We start from the raw sequence: 23,287 nt of genomic DNA on the forward strand, positions 1-23,287 counted from the left end.
AAATTTCTTAATATGACGTGCTGTAGCACTGATGAAGCATAGTTATTCACACTATGGCCCCATGTGATTTATAGTTCAAAGCCAGGTCACAATGTAACTACATCTGACCATGTGATCTGGCAACTAAATGGCAAATCCTTTGTCTTTACAACCAGTCAGCAAATAATCACGACTGGTATCAGATAGATAATTGCTCACTATCTCTTAGCCAGTGACTGATAAGGAGGTAACAGTAGGACTGTGCTAATTCCTGGAGTGAAACTGCAAAATTTATACAGAAGTTTGTTAAATTGTAAACCCTGATGCTCTCCAGCTACTAGTAGAAGGTTTCATTAACATTTTACTTTCCTTAATTAGACTGAGTGAATATTTGGGATAGGTATAGTGTAGCTGATAAGCCTTGTTTGATTTTGGTTAACAATGCATTGAATTCTGATGTAGAGTTTGCACAGCAGACATTCCTGGGCATACCTGTCCTGTCTTTTGGAAAACAATTGGCAGTTTTGCCTGACTTTCTCTCTCAAGTTTGCATTTCTGACTCAATCTTTGATAGATCATACTTGATATGATCATGCTAAGGTAATTAATCATTTAATTTATTTATCTTTATGAAATAAGAAACACTATTCAGAAATGCCATGTGTGTTTGACAGAATATTCTGATGGATTGAAATGCTGATTAATCAAAATTAGTATGGTAGATCAAAGGATAGTCGCGGTGGTGTAGCAGTTAGTGTTCTAGCCTCACAGCAAGAGGTTCCCTGGTTTAATTCTTGGCTGGAGCACCTTCTGTGCAGAGTCTGCATGTCCTCCCTGCAGTTGAATGAGTTTTAAAAGACATGCAGGTAGGTGCGAGTATGTGTGTGTGCATGTGCCTTCTATGAAGGTTGGGTGCTGGGCTGGCAACTCAACACTGTAAAAACTCTACAGCTAATCAATCTGTGGAGCGGTGATCTGCTGTGGTGAACCCTAACTGGGAAAAGCTGAACGACATTGCCAGTATGGAAGGTCAAGAAAAAACAAAGTAATCATAGCCTACGACAATGTGACAATGTGAAACATTAAACCATGGTCACATGTACCTCTTCTGATGTAGTTCGTGTTTATGTTCTATATCCCATGCCAATTTTCTCTCATATCCAAGTTACTATAAATTTCAATCTGTGACTCTGATCCAAAGGATTCTTTGCCTCAGTGGGATGAGTTACCCAGTCCCAAAGTGCAATAAATAAATTACCTCTACATTGGGTGAAGATATAATGGAAAGTCTCTTGAGTGAATAGTTGGTTATATTCCTGGAAAACAGTAAATTCCATGATCATAGAAAATATGACCTCACAGCTGTAACTGAAACTTTCATTCCACCTCTCTGTATTAAGTTCACCCTATCAGCATGAAGTAGTAGAGAATTTATGTGTCAGGAAAGGAGCTGGTGAGGCTAGATTTGTGAAAAATGACAACACCACAATTTGTTTTTGTTTCATATCAGTTTGTGGGATGAATACCATTCCTTAGTGTAACAGTTTCTGAGTGTACAATGTCTCACATCATCAAAGTTTCAGACACAGTCACAATGTTAGGAAGATAAAAGGTGATCTGGTTTTGCAAGGGATTTATCTGTGCTTGAATACTTTTTGTGTCACCACATATGAACCTTCATAGGTGAATACTAGGCTAATTACCCTGAAGGCACATTTTGAGCCTAGTCAATACCCAGAGGTCAGAATCAAACCCTGTACCTTGTGGTTATGAGGTGAAGACCTTAACCATTATGCTAAACCACTTCCGTTTAAAGGTGGGAATCAAACCCTGTACCTTGTAATTGCAAGGTAAACACCTTAGGCATTATACCAACCCCCCTAAGTTTAAGACTTTTATATGTTGACCACATACTGCTAGTAGCACCAAAAGTGCTGTTAGCCAGGATCTGTGGCCCAGAATGATGGATCCCTGACTTTGATCCAGGTGACTAGGATTCAGTTAGTGGCCTTGGCAATGAAGGAGCCAAACAGGGAGTCAGAGGAGTGAAGGGATGTGGCCTATTTGTGCTGTGGGGGAGATGCAGGGCCGCCTGAGAGGAAACATCACTTGAAGAAGTGAGCAGGACATCTTATGCTTCAGTCCCTTTTATGTCCTCTACCTGATGTTGCTGAGTGTGTGCAGAGGATAGCAGGATAGGTCTCAAACAACCCTGATGGCTGTCTGAATGATTGTTGGGTCTATATTAGAACACTGAACATTCAATATGTCGAGTGTTCTAATATCGAACCCTAGCAATCGAAAAAAAAAAAAACACCGAACATTCACTACAGTGAATTTTTTCCTAGGGAAAAAATTTGCTGTTCCAAAACACATACACGCAACACAAGCACATCAAACAAACAGCAATCCACACACATACACCTAAACTATACAAACACCACTAACTATCCACTTACCTTAACCCAAACCCTAACCTAAGGTCCGTCACTATTGCACAGTCACCTCACCCGCGCCCTAACCCTAATTCAGCTAACCCGCCCTAACCCACACGTCCACACAATCGCACACTTACCTGAACCCGACCCATAACTTTCCACCAGATCGCTGAAAATACCGAAGCAAAAGAAATAGACAACCAAATTCTTTCCATTGGAAAGAATTCTGTTTCCTGTTACTTCAATATTTTCAGCGTTCGCTGAAAACGGGTCGATATTAGAACATCCAACATTTCAAATGTTCTGTGTTTTAATATAGACCCTGATAGTTATTCCCTGTCAACTCTCACCATGGTAATGGAGAATGAGTGCGCTGATTGACCAGAAGGGGGCTGATTTCAGTGGAGGCAGTAATGAGCAATATTGTTGGCGCAAAGCCTGGGTTCCAGTGAATGTCTCCACAGAGTAAAATAAATTATGAAAATGAAGTAAAATTGTATGAGAAGTATTTTCTGCTAGCTGTATAAATGGTAATTTAACACAGAAACTGAGAGAATGAGTGATGTTTGCCAAGTACTATAAGTGGAATTTGCAATTTAGTTTTCCAATGCACTCTGCATCTTAAACTTCAGCATGTGATGTACTGCATATAGAGCTGGTGGCCGAGATGGATGCAAGCACTTGTAGGATGAATGCTATATCTGAAACAGGCTTATGTATATAATAATCATGTTAAGAAAAATTCTAGTAATAACAATAATAGTTATAATTTTAGAAACAGTAATAGCAGTAAAACTTTAGCTAATACTGATTTTCTGCTTGGAGGCTTGAGTGATGATTGCTTTGCAGGTGAGGCCCAATATTCAGCAACTTTGAGATACAGATACAGCCCATACTCCTCAGAACTTTTGTGTTAAACAATTTAATTTATATAGTGCATTATTAATTTGCAACATGAGTTTGCATACCTTAAAACCACTAAAAAAGATATCACACCTTACATTACTGTGTACATATATACAATTTCCAATGTAACTAGCCTTGTGCATTAGAATATCCATTTACTTTACAGTCCTTGCTAACCAACTTACTTCAGTTAACTATTTGAGCATTGCTTTGTTTATATTATTCCAAAATGTACCATTTATTTTGTGAAGATAACCTCCTCCATCTTGAATTGATACCATCTCTGTTTCTTATACTTCCTTTACAATATCCAGTACCTTATTTGATGCCTGGAAGAAAGCATAGCCAATTTTAGGCACCAGTGAACCCTGCGGTCATTTGGGGTCTCCATGGTCCTGGAGGCCTCCAAACACTGCAAAGTATTTTAATATTTTGTTACATGTTTGTCAATCCAATCGAATTGAGTACAACAATATTGTGTACATAATAAACCAGGTGGATAATAACAATTCTTAAGGTGAAGAGTCTTAAGGATTGGCACCATTTATTCTCCTTTAAAATTCAAAGATCCCTCTGGTTGTAGTAACAGTGTTTTGTGAAGCAGCAGAATTCATAAATTCATTAAATATTTTTTCCAGTGGCATAGTGCCCTTAATTTAATTAAATACTGCTGGTGGGCATTTTCTCAACTAAAACAAACACCATAGCTGTCTTTAGGCACCTGCAATATTGACAGTTGCAGAGTTTCCCCAGTCATCTTTGACTGTATGGAGGCCCCACAACAGCTGCGACTGGTTGGGTGAAAATGAGTAGAAACTCCTCACAAACATCATTCATACATTCATTCATTCTCTGATTAATTACCCTTGTTAACTTAAACAGGGTTGTTGATATAACTCTGTTAGGATAAAGCCAGTAATCAGTGAATGAACATAAGGGAGTCATGTCAGTTTGTTGAAGGCAGTTTTGGTAAATGCAAAGAACCTAAAACCAGATCACCAAAACCACTTTCAGTGAACATTGGAAGAATTTGTTTTGCAGGGGTAAGTCCTCCTGCACCCCTTCTCACTCCCATAATTATATATACCAATTCAGAGGTCACACAACTGTGGAGAAAAAAACAATCTACACTGTCAACAAAAGTATTTTCAGAGAACAGCTTCTGGTTTCTTTGCATTTGCCGAAATTGTCTCCAACTAACTGACATATTCTCAACATGAACAAGGTAAGCAGCCCAGAGCAAATGATCTCAGTGCTTAACTGAGATTGTAAGAGTAGAGTCTCTCATAGGTTCATAGGTAGGTACTAGGCTATTGGCCCTAGGGCCTATATAAGCCTAACCAAAAATGTACCCTGGCTTTCGCCACCCAAGAAAATTATTTTCCTGTGCCACTGTAGAGCAGAGCCACAGAAGTGATCCCTGGGGTGGATTTCCTATTTCCTATCCAATCATCAAGATTTTCTTGAAGAGTGCTAATGAGTAGCTCTGTTTGACATAGATAGGTAATTTGTTCAAGAGTATGGGAAGTCTCTGGGACAGGAATCTATCCCTCCATCATGTTCTGTTTATTGTGGTGGCAAGGTTTAGGTCCCTAGAGCATGTAGCTTGGAGGGATTGGGATTTATTTAAGTGGAGCATGTCCAACAGCTCTGGGTTTGACATAGCTTTGTATGTTAGGCAGAGATCGCCTCTGAGTAGGCGATATGCGACGGAGTAAAGCTGGAGTTTTTTGAGACGGTCTGCGTAGGGCATCTGTTTGAGGCCAGTAATCCTCTTTGTGAGGTATTTCTGTGGCCTTTCCAGTTGTTGTAGATGTCTTGTGAGGTACATACCAAAAGGGGCATTGTACTCTATAATGGGTCTAATGAGTGATGAGTAGAGGGGAACAATGAACTATTTTTTTCTGGATGAGAAACCTTTTGTGATGAGGTGAGCCACGTAGAAGGATTTCCTGACCACTGTGGTGATGTGATTATCAAAGGAGAGACTACTGTCCACCTGTGTCCCAAGGTCTCTTATCACATTTTGGGTGTTAAGTAGACTACCAGCTATGTGGTAGCTCATGGGTACAGAGTTTTTACCAAAGGGGATGGCAATACACTTTTTGGCATTGAGCTTCAGGCCATGGCTTTACCACCAGGCATCTGTCTCAGTGAGGCCCTTTTGTAGTATGTCCACATCATTAGGAGTTTCGATTATAGCTCCTAGCTTACAGTCATCTACAAACTTTGTTAGCCAAAGACCTTCTGTGTTAGCCTGTACTTCAGAGAAGAAGATACCAAACAGGAGAGGACCCAGGACTGAACCCTGTGGTACTCCACTTGTCACTGATTTGAAGTCAGACTTGGAGTCTACTACTTTCACAGTGTGGGTTCTGTCCATGAGCCAGTTGGCAACCCATCTTGTGACATAGGGATTTGTACCTAGTTTAGTGAGCTTATCTATAATTCCAGAGTGGGGGATGGTGTTAAAAGCCTTGGCGAGATCTAGATAAGCTGTGTGAACCACCTTGACATCTTCTATGGCTTTGGTGACTGCTTCAAAGAAGTCAATCAGGTTTAGGAGACATGATCTGCCTTTTACAAATCCGAACTGGGTAGGGTCCAGAGTTTGGAGATTACCAATGTCTTTTTTTATGAGTTCCATGATGATACGTCCCATGGCCTTGCAGACCAGGCTCATCAGGCTAATGGGGCGGTAGTTCCCAGGGTTCGTTGTGGCTCCCCCTTTGTGGAGTGGGATAACCGTCGTGGTGCACCATTCAGTGGGCACAAAGCCTGAGGTGAGGCTATGATTGAACATGATACTTAGGTAGGGTGCCAGTTCATTCTGTAGTCCATGTAGAACGCAGCCTGGGATATTGTCAGGTCCCATGGATGCTGTGTTCTTGGCTTTGGAGAGTGTGTTTTTTACCTGTGCAGCCGTGATTACAGGAACTTTGCATTTTTCCGGTATAGAGATGGGCCCTCTAGGGAGTGAGAGGGGGGTAAAGTTAGCACTGAACCTATCTGCCAGGATGTTGGCAATATCAGTTGATTCTGTATATTTAACGCCATTGTGCTGAAACTCAGAGCAGATCTGAGTGTTGCCATTGAGATTCTTGACATAGCTATAGAATGCTTTGTGGTTGTCTTTAAAATCAGTGGCAATTTTGTTTTCATAACTAGCTTTGGAGGATTTTATAAGGGGTTTCAGCTTCTTACTGAGGCTGACAAGGGAGTTCCTCCAGTCATGGGATTTTAGTCTTTTTTGCAACAGTTTCTTTCTTCTGTTGTAGAGTTTGTTTATAGCAGAGGACCACCAGATTGGCTTCCTTTTTTTGGAGGATAGCATCTTGGTTGTATTAGGGATAGCATGATCCATGCACTCGTGTAAGTGCTTATAAAGTGCATTTGTGTAGAATTCAGCAGTCATACCTCTATTGTCCATCTACATGGGTGTCGTGAAGTTTGTCACTTCTGTCTTAAGAAGTGTGAAGTTGGCTTTGGAGAAGTTTTTTATGGTGGTTTCCCTAATTGGGGGTGGGGGCTAGGGTGATTAGCTTGTGGTCAGATCTGACCAACGAGGAATTGACCTCTGGTGTGGAACACCGATTGCCCATGTTGGTAATGACCAGGTCTAGGATATTGCTGCCCGTGGTGGGGGTGTGAATAAGATGATCCAAGGCATTGGAATTTATGAATTCCAGAAAATGTTGAGCAAAAGAGTTGGTACATGAGTAGTTTTCCCAGTTAATGGTGGGGTAGTTGAAATTGCCCATTATTAGGGTGTTAGGTTGTACCCTAATACTTTCCAGTGTATCAAGAAATGAGGAGTGGGAATCCTGGGGCATGGTGGGGGGTCTGTAGCAAGCTACAATTTGGATTGCAGTCTTACCCAGAGTTAGTTGCACTTGGATAATCTCGGATGCATTATGCTGTGCAACTAGCCTGGAGGTGTGGATATCCTTAATGAATATGGACATGCCTCCACCTTTAGTGCTTCGTTCCCGGTTAGGTGGCTGAAAGGTGTGGTATGAATTATAGCCTGGTAATGCAGGGATGCTCTCTGGAGCTTTGAACCAGGTCTTTGTCACTGCACAGATGTCGATGTTCTCTATTTTAAGGAGTGCCTTGAGTGAGTGCATTTTGAGGTTTAGACTTCTAGCATTGAGTAGCATTACCCTCAGATTTTGCTTGCTTGTACCTGTTACGGTGGTGAATTTGTCATTTGAACCTTGCCTAAAAAAAGGTACTATAGGGGCAGCAAGAGCCTTAGCCAGTATCCGGAATCCCAAGGGCGACAGGTGCAGGCCATTTCTGGCAAAGCATCATGGTCTGTCGATCATGTTGTCCCAGGCAGACAAATACTGGATCCCCTTAGAATGACACCAGAAGCTTAGCCAATTGTTGAAGTCAGTAATTTTGTCCTTGTACTGTGGCATCATTCTGGGTGATGGCAGGATGCAACTCAGGGCCAGGGTCATACCTGCCTGGGCTACAAGATCGGAGAGCTCCTCCATGTCTCTTTTCATGTAGTCCAGGAAGGTACAACTCAGGTCATTCACACCAACATGGACAATGACAGTGTCGTATTTGTACTTGTTGTGGAGTGACCTGAGTGTGTGCATTATGTGGCGGATCCTGGCACCTAACAGGCAGCTGACAGTAACTTTCTCCTTGTTTAGCCTGGTGAGTGGATCTCAAGTCTTCAGGGATAGTTTTCTCTTTCAGGGATTTTTATATTATCTGCTGTCCTGACAATATTTATAATTTTCAACTTCTTTGCTCCAGAATTTAAGGCAAAGCAAAAATAATGGCGGAATAAAGGCTCAAAATCATGAACACTGTTTACATATTACTATAATTCACTTAAAAATTTAATGGAACAACATGTTTTGCATCAAGATACATTTATTTAGACAATAAGAAGCATGAAACTCTAATATCTAACATTATTGACTGTCTTGTAATCCTGAATGATTTACTAGCAAATATAATTTAACTACGGAGACGGCAAAAATATGAAGCAAATTCTAGGATATTCTGTAACATCAGGGACAGAGACAGGTAATCATTACTCCTGATGACTGCTAAAAAACAAGTTTCTGATCTGGTATGGCATTACTAGTGTTGCACAATATAACGTCATTTGCTGAAATCATTGTAAAACTAGTATTGGTATTGCTTATGCTTATGTGAATGTGTGTATGTGTGGGGGTAGGTTGCAATGTAAGAGGAATAATCTGTGTATAATTTATTTCACTTTCACAAGCATGTCGGGGGGAGATGTGATTGAAATGTATTTTTTAGAGTAACAAGTTGGCTATAATTTCTTTCACTTACCATCACAAACAGTATACCTTACTCATGATAGGTGGCTCTTTTTGTTGGTTTGGCAGGAAGAAGATGATGCATATGAACACAACTGCTCATTGCCACAGTGACATGATGAGTAGCATTGTCACTTCACAGTGCTTTATTCTGGTTTAGTTCTTGACTGTGGGTTTTTCTTTGTGGAGCCTACATGCCCTGTCTGTCTCTCTGTGTCTCTATCCATGTACTCTGGTTTCCTCCAGCACCTCAAAGGCATGCAGTAGGTGATTTGGCATTCCTACAGTTTCCCTGAAGGTGAATATGCAGTTGTGTGTGTGTGTGTGTGTGTGTGTGTGTGTGTGTGTGTGTGTGTGTGTGTGTGTGTGTGTGTGTGTGTGTAGAAAATATCACAGATTTTCATCTCTGCATGCACACACACTAATGTTGGGCACATATATAACTCTTGTGGGTAGCATTTACAAAAATGCAGTTAAGCAAGTAATTACCTTTCAAAAATAAGGCATAAAATACATCACAGAACATTCAGACCTTTAAAGTTTCAAGGGGTGTAGAAGCTTCCATACCGCAGACTGTATAAATGGATTTTAACATGGACTTAGTGGTGGCCCCTGTCCTCAGCTGTACCCACTCTAAAACCAGCCTTGTTCAGAGGTGTGTAGAGAAGGTTGCTGTAGCCTGTGTGGGGGGCTGGGGAAGGTGCAATCATTACTTCTTTATTTTTTTCACATAATCAAACCTCAGAGGTGTGTACAGGAGCTAATTATGATTTGTGCTGGGGCTAGGGACAGTGTAATGACTGTTTCATTTACTTTTCTCACAGACCTCAGATGTCTGCAAATAAGGTTACTATAGCTTGTGCAGGGTCAGTGTGTACTCTCTAGGAACAATACTTTGGAGTACATTACAGTGATCATTATTTTTCTCACCTTCTAACAATTACACTTCAGACATTAATACAGTAAGCTGCATTTCAGGGATGGGGTGAGGAGTGAGAAGGCATGGTATGTATGTGTATGACAGCAGTCATTTGAAATACATGACATTGGCCATCTGAACATCTGCTTTTATCCCAATCTAACATCAGAGGAATCCACAGACAATAACTATTTTCTTTTTGAGGAGGAGTAGAGAGGCAGATGTTATTCCCAGATAGGATTTGTGTATCCTTTTAAACATTTGCTTTGTTAGTTTATTGTGAGCTACTAACTTGTTACCCTGAACATTAAGCTGTGGGCACAACTTATGTCTTCTTAAAAGAAAAAATTAAGACTGAAATAATTTTCTCAGTCATGATTTTTGTTCAGACTTCCACTGGTTAAAAAGGATGCAAAAATGCTATAAAATGTGTCTCAGAGCATCTATAGCCCTATGGCTAATGGGGGCATGGCAAGCCCCAACATAATTGAATTATTTTCTACATAGCTATTACTGGTATTTTGACCAGATAAGGTGTGTCGAAAGTATACAAGTAAATGTAAAGTTGAGCAGCAACACCAAATGTATTTCCTTAATCTTTAGTTATAACTATTGTTCAAAACATCACTGGATGAAAAGACTGTAAAAAATAAATAAAATACACTTCGGAGTGTATAGAAAGCCATAGCCTCTTTAAAAAGCTGAAGATTAAGACAAAATGTGAGAAAAGGTGAAAAAAAAATAATGTGCATGATGTAGGGATGAGTAGAAAATAGGGGAAGCACAGGAGAATGTGTGCAGGGGAGGTGAAACAGTAGGCAGTTGTGGGGGCAAGCCATGAAGCTCTTGCTCTAGGGTACCATCTCACCTAAGGATACTCCTCTATATAGGGTTGTTGTAATATATCACCATTGCAACTAATTGTCAGTCACTATCAATGTCCCTCTGTGAGATGGGCCAACACAGAGTGATACATAGGTCTGTCAGATTATAAAAGCATTATAGTTACATTAAAGGTGGGAAAAGTTTTGAAATGATTTATTGTGGTCTCATTTATTTATATCACAAAAACCTGGCATTTTAACAGGGGTGTGTAAAATTTTTATATCCACTGTATGTTTACACTTTCCAGGTCCAATACTACATTGACTTCATATTTTTGTTCGGTCCACTCTCTTTTAGTGTCATGTTTTGATAACTTGCCATTGCAGGCTTTCATTACAAACACACATATTATATATATATATATATATATATATATATATATATATATATATATATATAAAATCTTAAGAAACTTTTGCTATTTTGGAAGCAACATAGACACTAGGTTATTCTCGGTGTATTGATCAGTCTTTTATTCATTTAAATCACATTTTGAGTGCTTTTGTTTTTTTATAAAGTTTCCAGTTGAACTTCATCAGAAAATAACATAAAATGAACCTAGGCTTATTATTTAACTGGTGTGGTGTGCGACGGATAGGTTAAGCAGTTCCTTAATTCATGAACCTAGGCTTATTGTTTAACTGGTGTGGTAAGTGGGGGATGAGTAAGGGAGTTACCTAATCCATTTAAGTGCATTGGAAATGATCAGGTTTTCATTTAGTCCTGGGGGTGTGTCTGCTCAAAACTCTTTAAGTAACAGTAACCTGCCTGTGTTCCAAAGGGGGTTGGTAATCCATAGGGGATCTATGACTTTTTCTTTTGCTGCAAATTGGAATTTGGAGAACTAGGAGCAGGTCCTACTATGCCTGGCTTGTGCATTGTGAGGGTTCACTTCCTGAAGGCTCCAACATGTTCTTTTATCCGGATCCTAAGTAGTCTTATGGTTATTCCACTGTAGTATGCTTCACATTGAGAGCATACTGCAATGTAAACCACATTGGGGGTCTCACAGTTTAAATGGTCTTTTATGTGAATAACCACATCTGGGGTGGTGAGATGTATCTTGGGGGTTTAAATAACAAAATCACAACAGTGGCATTTGCTGCACTGCTACATGCCTGGGCGTACATTGAGGGTATATGCCTGCAGCCTCTTTTCTGATTCGAAAGTGGCTTTGAAAGACATGCCCTTTTTTGTAGCAGAATTTTGGGCTAGTTTCCAAGGATTAGGGCTAGCTCTGTGTGCTCCTCTGAGTGCCAAGTTTTTAATGATGATGGCTTTGATGCTGGTGGTGTCTAGAGAAATGTGCAAGGGAAACCTTGGGCTGGTGTCTTCTGATGCCTGAGCTTTGGGGTAGAATCTGTGTGTAAGGATCGGTGGGTACAGGGTTTCTCTCCTTACAATTACCACTCCCATGACTCTGTAGAATAGCTCTTTTGGGTAGTGCCTTTCCAGGAAGAAGGCCATCAAGCACTGGTATTAGAGGTGGAAAGTATTTTCCTCTCTAACAATTTTGCTTTGCCATATGCACTATTTTCTGATGAAGTTCGACTGAAAACTTTACAATGAATGAAAGCACTCAAAATGTGACTTAAATGAATAAAAGACTGACCAAAAAACGAGAATACCTAGTGTCTATGTTCCTTCCAAAATAACAGAAGTTTCTTATGTTTTTAAATAGTTGTTTATACACACATATATATATATATATATATATATATATATATATATATATATATATATATACACACACACACACACAAACATACCACACATCCACAAACGTGCACATCTGCATACATGTACATACACATATGGACATACACAAAATTTTCTCTGCACTTTCACTCCCTAACTCCACACTGGCAGTATATTCAGGACTTTAGTGGGTTGTCCATTCCTTCACTGCCCTACTGTGAAATAACAAAAACTGTCTTTTACTTTGTTTTAATTATATTGTTTTAACCTGCAACAAAGATGACATATTGCAAGCTTCTCCATAACACCTCTCCTCAATATGACTGGATATAGATGGTTATCCTGGTCTTCCATTTCATAAAATGAAAGAAAGAAAACCATCCTTCTAGTTGTGTCCCTTCCAAATCAATACATTAATAAATCTTATTGTGAATATCTCCAGCTAATGAGTTAGGCTCCCAAATCCCTCCCCATTACCAGAAGGAGTTTTAAGACTATCTACCCCCAGGGGTTAGAGACATATCATGTTTCTCAGATATTATCATGATCCAGAGTAAGCACTATGGCACATTGCTGCCAGATTCCCTGGTTTATTGTTGGTCAGCTGATGTTTCAGTTAGCAGCCATAATTTGACATTGTTACCTTAAATGTTCAACAAGGTATCAAAGGGACAACTGTGTTATAAACTATAACATTTTAAAACTCTGTCCCCAGAATTTGGTTTTATATGCAATGACTGTAAAAACAGAATACACAAAGATATTAGCATAATTCTTGAGGAGTCACCTTAAGATATCTCTTAACCTGCACGTTGAAAATAGCAACAAAGGCCCTTAGAAAATAGGAAGATCCAACTAAAAACCTGTACATATAATTAGCATGAAATTGAATACTAAATAGGACATAAATCTTTCCACTACGAGTAGGAATGAGTGATACTACTCAGAAACACATTTAAAAAGCATCGTGACAAAAATAATGGAAAATATAAGCATATTATCAAAGAGACAGTGTAAAATCTGTTGACTTTTGTAATGATGTGAGGTATTGCCAGCTATGTGCCAGGAGAAGTAGGGAAATGGATATGTAACATATGCCAGCATAACTAGCTGAAGTTTTGTAAAGAATTATATGTCATTTGTATATCAAACTGATTTGTACAGATGTTTGTGTCAAAAACATATTTGTAAAGCTTCTTGTGTTAAAAATGTAACAACAGTGGGTCCTGCTGGACAGAAAAGAAAAATACCTGTATGTCAGACTGTGTTGTAACTGCTGAAATGAATATATTGTAAAAATGGATATTGAAAGAAAAGAGGTTAATCTCAGTCCAGCTAACTTTGAAAATGAGTCTGAAATTAAATTACCTGGTTTAGGCTGTAAAGATGGTATCTTACAGTTCTGATTGCAGGCAGAGATGAAATGTCTGTGAAAACTAGGACTAGGAAACCTACTTTATTGTCCTTAGGGGTGAACTACTTGCTACCATGGAAAGGTAGAAGTTTTAAAATAGTTTTATAGCTTCCAGATGCTATAACACATCTTAGCAAAGCTCTGTATGTGTGCATGGTAACACATATGTGCTAAATGCTGGTTCAGTTTCTAGCAAAGGGGGTAGTGTGGGAAGCATAGTCACATGAACAGATGTGATGTAATTCTATAGCTAGCACTGAAGTAATGTTTTATACTAATTGATACAGAAGTCTCAGTGCAGTCTGTTTTTGAAACCTGATAAAGAAGGAAGACCACTCTCCCACTTCACCTTGCTTTGCTTTAATAAGTAACCAGGGAATAGTAATTCTTTAGATCAGAAAATATAGTGAGATTAGTTAAGTACTGTTTTTCTGTAACTGTGTGAATCTATCCATCTGTGTTATTTTTTTATAGAGTTTCCAATCAAAATTCATCAGAAAATAACATAAAATGAACCTAGGCTTATTATAAATAGTATTTAGTATTTCCGTGTTCTTTTATTATTTATTATTAAATATATTTAAACTTTTCATTGTGGCTGGTCTTTTTAGGAAATATTTAACCTTTGAGAGTACTTATATTTATTGGTGCCACTGTGTCAGCTTCTGAAAGCCTTGCTGCATTGATCAAGCACTACCATTTGTATTAGCATTATAATTGGGTACTCTTGTAAGAACCTTAGAGTAGCTGGCTTTGGAGTGTTCTGGTGGCAGTACCTACCTTATAGCCTGGGCAGAAGGGGGCATAGCTGGTAAATCTGTGCCAGCTTTTCCTAGGTACATGTGTGTGAAAATCAAATCTCAGAGTGTGTGTGTGTCAACCACTTGGAGCAGGGACACAGAGCACTGGTTTCACAGAGAGGGAGGTGGAGGACTTGGCTTGGAACACTCAGCTGAGGACTCAACAGTACAGCTGTGTCAGTGGTGGAGTCTTATTGGGTGACTGGAGAGAGAGAGAGAGAGAGAGAGTGAAACCCATCCCCCAGGCTGAGTGTGTTCCCTATGTGTTCTTAAAGGAAATTGTGCTCTGTGCAGAGAGCTGCATCTGAAAATACTTAATGTATCCATTTTTATTTCAAGTGAATGTCCCTTTCCAGCGTCAATGATGAGGATTAAGGCTCCTGGATTATTGGCCCAGAGCAGGGACATCACAACTTTAATGAACAGTTTCATAACATTCTGCTACACAAGGTCATTTATTTTTGCTTCAGAAAAAAGTAGTTGTAAGATGTGTTTTCTTTCTTTCAATTATTGTTGACACTAGTATGTTGGTCACACAGTTTGGTTTTCTGTGTATCAGACAGCTTCAAAATCACATGTGATGTGAAGAATTCAGAAAATTATATTCAGGGGTAAATAAAGCCTGAAAATATGGATATCCTAAATCAGTCCTGAAAGTATGAATGTTGCTGCAAAATAGGGAAAGTTGAGAGGTCTGTGCTAAGTACTGTAAAAATGTAAGCTGAAACTGGTGACATTTTTCAGACTTAGAAATGTGTTTACATTGATGCACATTCTGTCACTTTTTTTGCCAGTTTTATGTTTATTAGTTTGCTTGCTTATGTATGTATGTATGTACATCCTTCAGTCCATCATAGGTTCATAGATTCATAGGTAGGTACTAGGCTATTGGCCCTAGGGCCTATATAAGCCTAGCCAAATGGTACCCTGGCTTTTGCCACCCAAGAAAATAATTTTCCTGTGCCCTTGTTAAGCAGAGCCACAGAAGTGATCCCTGGGGTGAATTTCCTATCTCCCATCCAATCATCAAGATTTTTATTGAAGAGTGCTAATGAGGAGCTTTGTTTGATATAGATAGGTAATTTGTTCCAGAGTATGGGAAGTCTCTGGAACAGGAATCTATCCCTCCAGCATGTTCTGTTTATTGTGGAGATAAGGTTTAGGTCCCTAGAGCGTGTAGCTCAGAGGGATTGGGATTTCTTTAAGTGGAGCATGTCCAACAGCTCTGGGTTTGACATAGCTTTTTATGTTAGGCAGAGATTGCCTCTAAGTAGGTGAATTGCGACAGAGTAAAGCTGGAGTTTTTTGAGACGGTCTGCATAGGGCATCTGTTTGAGGCCGGTAATCCTCTTTGTGAGGTATTTCTGTGGCCTTTCCAGTTGTTGTAGATGTCTTGTGAGGTACATATCAAAAGGGGCATTGTACTCTATAATGGGTCTAATGAGTGATGAGTAGAGGGGAACAATGACCTCTTTTTTCCTGGATGAGGATCTTTTTGTGATAATGTGTGCCACGTAGAAGGATTTCCTGACAAATGTGGCAATGTGATTATCAAAGGAGAGACTACTGTCCACCTGTGTCCCAAGGCCTCTTATCACACTTTTGGTGTTAAGTAGACTACCGCCTATGTGGTAGTTCATGGGTACAGAGTTTTTACCAAAAAGGATGACAATGCACTTTTTGGCATTGAGCTTGAGGCCCTGGCTTTGACACCAGGACATCCATTCACAACCCCTTCTTTTGCCATTTTTGCACATGGGATCGGGGTGCCACTTCAACAGTGACAATCATCTAGAACCAAGGTTTACACCTCCAGGTGGCCAGCCTTGACATATATCTATTAATATATGTATTCATTTGAACAGGGAGATGATCTGAAACACAAGAAACGTATTTTTCTACAAGTTGTATAGCTGATAAAATTGCATTTACTGTGTCCAGGTTTATTAAATCTTGCACTGCCATTGCACAGCTCTGTCAATAATGCAGATTTTGAACAGCAACTATGCAAATTTCTTTTGGGATAAAACTGAAGATGGCAGTGGTATTCTGTGTGAGAACAGCTGCTGATATGGATGTGTTAAAATTAGCCATATAAATGCTAATAGCTGCCAAAATTTTGAACTTGCATTCATATAACAAAAATATATTTCAACTTTTAGATTACAGTAAAACAATTTCTGCAACCAGTGGTGTGACTAGAGTAGTTGTGCATTTTTATATGTAGGCATAAGCGTCTTTCTTTTTCCAGCCCTCAATCATGCCTGCATTTGTTTCCTGCAAAGTGACCTTATGAACTAGAGAAAACGAGTGTAACAACTAATGGCAATTGCCAAAGCTATAGGTGTATGGACCTTTTGGGTCATGCATTCTCATGCTTAAGACAAGCTTCAATATCTTGAACTACACTTTGCCTTATAGAAATGTCTTAATTGTGCATGTAACAGCTCTCACTTTTCCCATACATGCTACTCTGATTTTTTAGTAACGAAAGTGAAAATTGTGCACTGTTTGAAACTATCTTTTCTTGCAACACTTTCATTTCAGAACTTTTCCGCTTAAAGTCACAAAATAACGCTGCATTGTATGCATTTGTTTTCTTTATTTTCCTGTTCAAGTTGACTTTTTCCTTAAATAAGAAGTCTGGGAGTTAGTGCACAGTAATAGCAATAAAAGTAAAACTTCAGCTAATACTGATGTGACTAACTTATGTCCAGTGTACTTACCTGGTTAGCAAATATATACAATTAAAACTTAAATTGGAAGTGTTCATCATTGGTAAATGCCTTTGGACCAGGATGTGTGTGTGTGTGTGCGCGCGTGTGCGTTTAATGCTTTATCAGATGATGTGTTTTTCATAACTGCAGCTAATAGGCTCTGTTTCCCTATTTTTTAAGCAGATATAATATACTTTCTATTGTTCCTTGCAGAACAAAACTGGAGCCCTGCATGTAGCAGCACAGAAAGGTCAGCTGCCTTTAGTCCAGCTACTCATCAAACACAACGTAAATCTAGAAATTCCAAATGAGGTAAGGCTTACTGGGAGAGGCACATTTTTTCTGTTGCCATCCTTTTCATTCAGCTATCCTGGTATAATTTGCTTAGCTGTTTTCATTCACAGTTTTGTCTTCCATGTTCTGACAGCTATACCTCTTGAGGGTTGTTTAAATTGCTTAAAAGGTTAGGAAGAATAGACCTTGGTAAATAAGAAATTAAGGAAACGGCTGCCTCATGAAAAGGCACTGGGTCACTTAAAGGAACTCTTATATGGGTCTTCAGTATCTCACTTGTTTGCATCTAATATTTGATGGTGCCACTTGGTCATTAACTATACAGCTTTGCCTTAATCTTTTTTCCTTTTCTTTTCTTCTTCTTCTTGTTTTTCTTTATTTAAGGGGGGTGGGGAGGTCCTACTAGGACTTTCAAACTACCAAAAGCTACTCATAGGACATGCAGAGAAAATGAGAATTGCAAGTGGTGTGACTATGATTGCTAGTTGTTCATTAATTAATTTATCGTAATTACATTCAAACAGGTTTTTTTTCTTTGTACATATATCCTTGTAACTGTCCTCTTTCCTTGAAGATCTTGCTTCAGTGCATTGTCCCGTAGGCTTATAAAGCCGTTCCCAAGGATATGAAACTTCTTAAAATTTGGCTATGTCAGGAAATAAGCACGAAAAGAGCCATCCAGTCTTTCCAAGTGCCCTATTCACAATGGCATCTGTAATCCTAATAGAAACTCCAAGAAAGATGTTTCTTCTTTTATTTAGTACCATACTGTATACCTCTTCCTGAATCTCTCTTCTGTAATTTTCATACCACACCTTAATGGCAGCTCCACTAAGTCAGAGCAAAATACTGTTTTTGTTCTTACATATATGGGTCAGAGTCCTCTTTTGGTAGGGTTTCAGTTATGCTAAGTTGGTATAGTGATTATGTTATGATTACCAAAAAATATATAATTAGGGTTTTTGTAAGTAACTTATTGTCTCTTCACCTGCACCAGTTACCAGAGTTCTTGTGATCTTCACAATGTTTAATAGGAGAATATTAGAATAAAGGGTCCATATACAGGTGAGTGGAGGTGTTTTGGATAAACTGTCTTTTTTTTCAAAGTGCTGGCGCTCTGTGTTGTTCCCTAAAACAGATAAGTAAGCCCCAAAATGTTCTATGACAAAATTCTCAGTATCACATATTCATCTCTGTCAGCTAGTAGATGGAGCCTTCAGGCAGTGATCTTTATCATGTCTTTATGATGAACTGCTGTCTCTTTGGCCCCTTCCAGAAAATGTGTAATTTGCTCCCTGACCACAGTCTTTCATGCACTAGTCTGAATCTTACAGAGTAGTGACATTAAAATCAGAGGAGAGTTAAACCAAGGTTCCATCTGCTAGTGATGGTGGTACTTCAAGGCATTTAACTGTTGCTCAGGTGGTGGACTTGAAATGGAGGGATATATATTTTATATTATCTTGTAAGTGGTTCTAAGAAAATGCTTTGGAGTTTTCCTCATGACCCTGAGGAAAGTTCTTGGATACTGTAGTAGTGTGTATGTACAGACCACTTCGACATGTAAAAATTACAGCTTGAGGGTGACGTTTACAGGCAGACTAATAGGAATACCTTCTACACTTCCCTATATTATACAGACAAATTGCCTATGCATAACTCATGTCCTTTCTGCCCGGTGTGGAACAAATAGAGAGAGGTATTCATTGTAATGACCACAAGAACCCCAATGTCTGCTGTAGGGGAGGAGACAATATGTTACTTAAAAAAACTAATTATATATTTTTGGTAATCATAACACAGGCAACACACCTAAATCATACACAAACAATATTCCCAGCCTAAACGTTATTGGGTAGTTTTGAATACTTCAAATAATAATATCTTTCTTTAAATCGCAAAATTAGAAATGCATTTGGTAATCTTAACATAGGCATCATGCCTAAATTGTACACAAATAATATTCTCAACTTAAACTTTATTGAGTAGTTTTGAATACTTCAAATAACTAACATCTCTATTTTTGAGTCACAAAATTAGAAGTGCATTTGTAACATATAGTTAGTATAGAAAAATGACTACTGCAATAGGGTATTCAGACTGGAGTTGCTGTATCTTTTGATTTTCCTGCTGGATTATTGCAGAGGCAAATAAAATTGCAAGAAAATGTTGCAGTTCCTTGGACCATTTAAAATGCCTGTGCTCTATTCAATTCCCATGCTGCAAGATCAGACTATAGTTTAACAATAAATAAAGGTTTCACATGTAAAAATTCCATCCACAGTATTCACACTTTAGCCTTATATACAACAATTATTTTCACAGCTGTCAGCACCACCTTAACAAGTATCTATAAATACTGCAGTGGCATTTAAAGGTATAATGGGATGTGTCAAGCAGATGAGAACTGACAATATTTGGTTTAAATTTTTGAATGGATTTACATTATTTACAAAGCAAGCAAAGAAAAGGAACATTGACCATTTTCCTTCAGAATTAATCAAAACAACAATAATACAATCCTATTAATTTTTCATTACAACTTCAGTGTATATCATCATTATAGTTTGATAATACAGATTCTAATTTATTCCAATAATTCAGTTTTAAAGGATTTTTCATACTTCTCAATTTTAGTACATCTGTTTCATTTTTACAAAAATCAGTGGTTAATTTAAGAAAATCATCACATGAAGGTTCAACATTTCAGTTCTGTTTGTTAGTTATAGCTTTTCTTGTGACTGCAAGTAGACCCAAAAGCATTTTGTATTGATTACAATGTATAACCGAAGAAACAGATGCAGTTATTACAATTACTGATCCTGTAAGCATGTAATAGTCCATAAAGCATTAAAGAAAGTTTAATAAATACTCTATGAATATACTTCCACATGTAGATTTTCTAGTATATACTTATAAATGTTTGACTAATAGACTTTAATATTAAATATTTGTTTTTTCTTTTGAAAGTTCATTAACATCTAAAGAATATATAAAGTTCCAATCAGTTTTATCTAAACTATTTTTATTATTTACTGAAATCTTGTAAAGTTTAGATGGTTACCTCTTTGAGAAATTTCTCCAAGAATGACAGATATCAAATATTCATATAAGTTTGGGTACATACATTTTTCATTTTCATTTGATAAATTTGTGTAAGCTTTAAATGCATCTATAAAAGTCTGAGTTTTAAATTTTAAAGATGGTTTTAGATTAAACTTTCTCAAAATGTCATCAGAGGTCAAGAGATTATCTTTAGTAATACAGTCAAACCAAGATATGAAATTATTTTATATATAATCATAGAGCATGAATTTCTATTTTTTATAATTAATGCTAAATAAGAGGAATCCAGTTTTATCATTACTTTGTCTTCTAGACTGTGTTCTAAAACACAAATAAAACTATTATTAACTATTTTCAATTCATATGAAACTTGTAATTTAAATGAATTCAATACAATTTGTTTATGAAAATCTTTCTGACTACTATAGTTTGGTTCTAGCCACTGAACAAGTATATTGAAAATACCTGCAAAAGTATATGATTCTAATTCTGGAAAATTAATTCCTCCATATTCCCATACTGTTAAATGATTCTTACCTGTTGTTCTTAGTTTTATTGGAAACCATAAGAATGATTAATAATTTTTACAATTTTTATATTTTTTTCTAAGGCAGGAGAGATGTTGATTGCAATATATATATATGACAGACGAGTACCAGTAAGAGTGAAAGGGAAGGTCTACAAGAGGGTAGTGAGACCAGCTATGTTATATGGGTTGGAGACAGTAGCATTGACAAAAAGACAAGAGTTAGAGCTGGATGTGGCAGAGTTAAAGATGTTAAGATTTGCACTGGGTGTGATGAGGGTGGACAGGGTTAGGAATAAGTATATTAGAGGGTCATCCCAGGTTGGAAGGTTTGGAAACAAAGCCAGAGAGGCAAGATTACATTGGTTTGGACATGTGCTGAGGAGGGATGCTGAGTATATTGGGAAAAATATGCTAAGGATGAAGCTACCAGGTAACAAGAAAAGAGGAAGGCCTAAGATAAGGTTTATGGATGTGGTGAGAGAGGACATGCAGGTGGTTGGTGTGACAGTGCAAGATGCAGAGGACAGGAAGAAATGGAAACAGATGATCCACTGTGGCGACCCCCTTGCGAATCCCATCTGAACACTTTTTCACTTCTGAGGTCTTTGGACCAAGTCAAAAGAATTATGAATTAGCAGTTTCTTAGAAGTCCCTGACATGCTGTAGTCTTCATTTGTTAAGTTCTAAGTCATCTGGGGCACTTTAAGATTAGCTGGCAGGTAATTAGTTCAGTGTGTTAACTGAACAAACAGGAATTATATACCTTGTCCAATATGTGATAAGAAGTTTAAAATAATCTATACATCCTGAAAGTTCAATATGCTAGTCAAGCAGAGCAAAGCTGAGATAATTTAAGCTCAATGTATAAAAAAATCACAAATATGACATTTTTCAAAAACTGATACATTTACTCTTCTAAAGAAAAAAATAATTTCTAGCAGGATCTGATGTGTTACCTGATTGTTTTGTAGTAAAAACAAGAGATGCACTATTCTTGGTGCTTACTCACCTGTTTCAGCAATTATTATTTACAGACTTTGTCCAAGGTTTTAGAAGGAGACTTTAGTGATTTCATTGAGTAAGGGTTCTAATCTTAACGTGACCAGTAATTATTGACCAATTAACCCTAAAAACCTGTAGGTAAAAGCATTAAATCAGGTTTGCTACATCTTAATGTATTCTATCAGACCTGATAAGATTATCAGATACAGGATAACGTGTACAATTAGTCTAATTACCTTGAGTACCTTTTATAATCACATTGTTGATATTGGAATTCTATTTGTTGTGTTTTGCACTGATTTGGCCAGTGCATTTCACATACTTTCTCATATCAAAAATGTATGACCATTGCAAAGCTGAAGGACAATGGGTTCATTAATAGCTTGGTTTGTTTCTGCATCAGATAATGTTGCTTTGAAGTACATATAAGAAATCCGTTATCTACTCCAGTTATGTTTATAAAGACGTGTCCTCATCTTTATGTTTTCATTCTCTTCTATGAGCTCTGTCTAGTACAATACATTTGAATGGTGATACAAAACTAACTGAACTGGTGACAAATGTAAATGGCCTGGATAATCTTCAACATCTGTTAGATGTTGTGTAAAAGTGATTAGAATCTCACCAACTCAAATGTAGCATCAAGATGTGTGCATCAATGTACAAAGGGAACAATGACACCTTTTATGTATTACTGATAGTTATATGAATAACTGTCATGACCTAAAGTTTGCATGGATAACTATACAAATTTCAATGTGCAAATGATTAACAGAAAATGTTACTAGTTAATAAATAGCTTTCTGTATAAAGTTAGTAACAGCCACCCTCATGTAAAGCTCTAGTGATTATTGTTTTTCTAAAGCTCTTATTCTAGAGGCAGCATTCAAATGTTGAAATGGATACAGTGATTTTTTTTTATCTATTTATTTTTTACTAGGAAAACAAACATGGCCACTGGTCTTACATGGAATACTGACTAGACTCAGTTTATATTCTGTTCACTGCTGACTGAAGGGGAGACTTTATTTAAACTTTAAATGTTCAAAGGATACAAAAATCAGTACTGTACTGAGACTGACATTCAATATACAAGCTCAAAATAGAGGTAATAATGGTCATTTCCTAGTATTTAAAAAACTACTTACGTTTTCCTGCAAAGAGTAGCTCTTTTGTGCTAAAACCTTCTTATAGATAAGAGAAACACATCTGCAATTATAGAATTCAAGAGAAAGGCTAGTTTGTTGTTTTACAAAAGAAAATTCAAAACCAGCTGCAGCAAATTACAGACTTCCCGATAATCTCATTAAAGATCTTACATGTTTACC

The 23,287-nt window shown here is 37.8% G+C and overlaps 1 protein-coding gene across 2 annotated transcripts in view; it reads left to right on the plus strand.

Annotated features, from left to right (window-relative positions):
- The window catches only part of ANKDD1B (ankyrin repeat and death domain containing 1B), a 1,083,940-nt gene that overhangs the window by 679,610 nt on the left and 381,043 nt on the right, over positions 1–23,287 (plus strand). For both annotated transcript variants that reach the window (XM_044063959.1, XM_044063958.1), the window contains exon 9: positions 17,282–17,380. In XM_044063959.1, the coding sequence (XP_043919894.1) occupies positions 17,282–17,380 (99 nt within the window). The remainder of the gene's footprint in view (positions 1–17,281; positions 17,381–23,287) is intronic.

Source organism: Protopterus annectens, chromosome 2.part2 (genome assembly GCF_019279795.1).
Source record: "Protopterus annectens isolate FY-2018-M chromosome 2.part2, PAN1.0, whole genome shotgun sequence".
Taxonomy (NCBI): Eukaryota; Metazoa; Chordata; order Ceratodontiformes; family Protopteridae; genus Protopterus; species Protopterus annectens.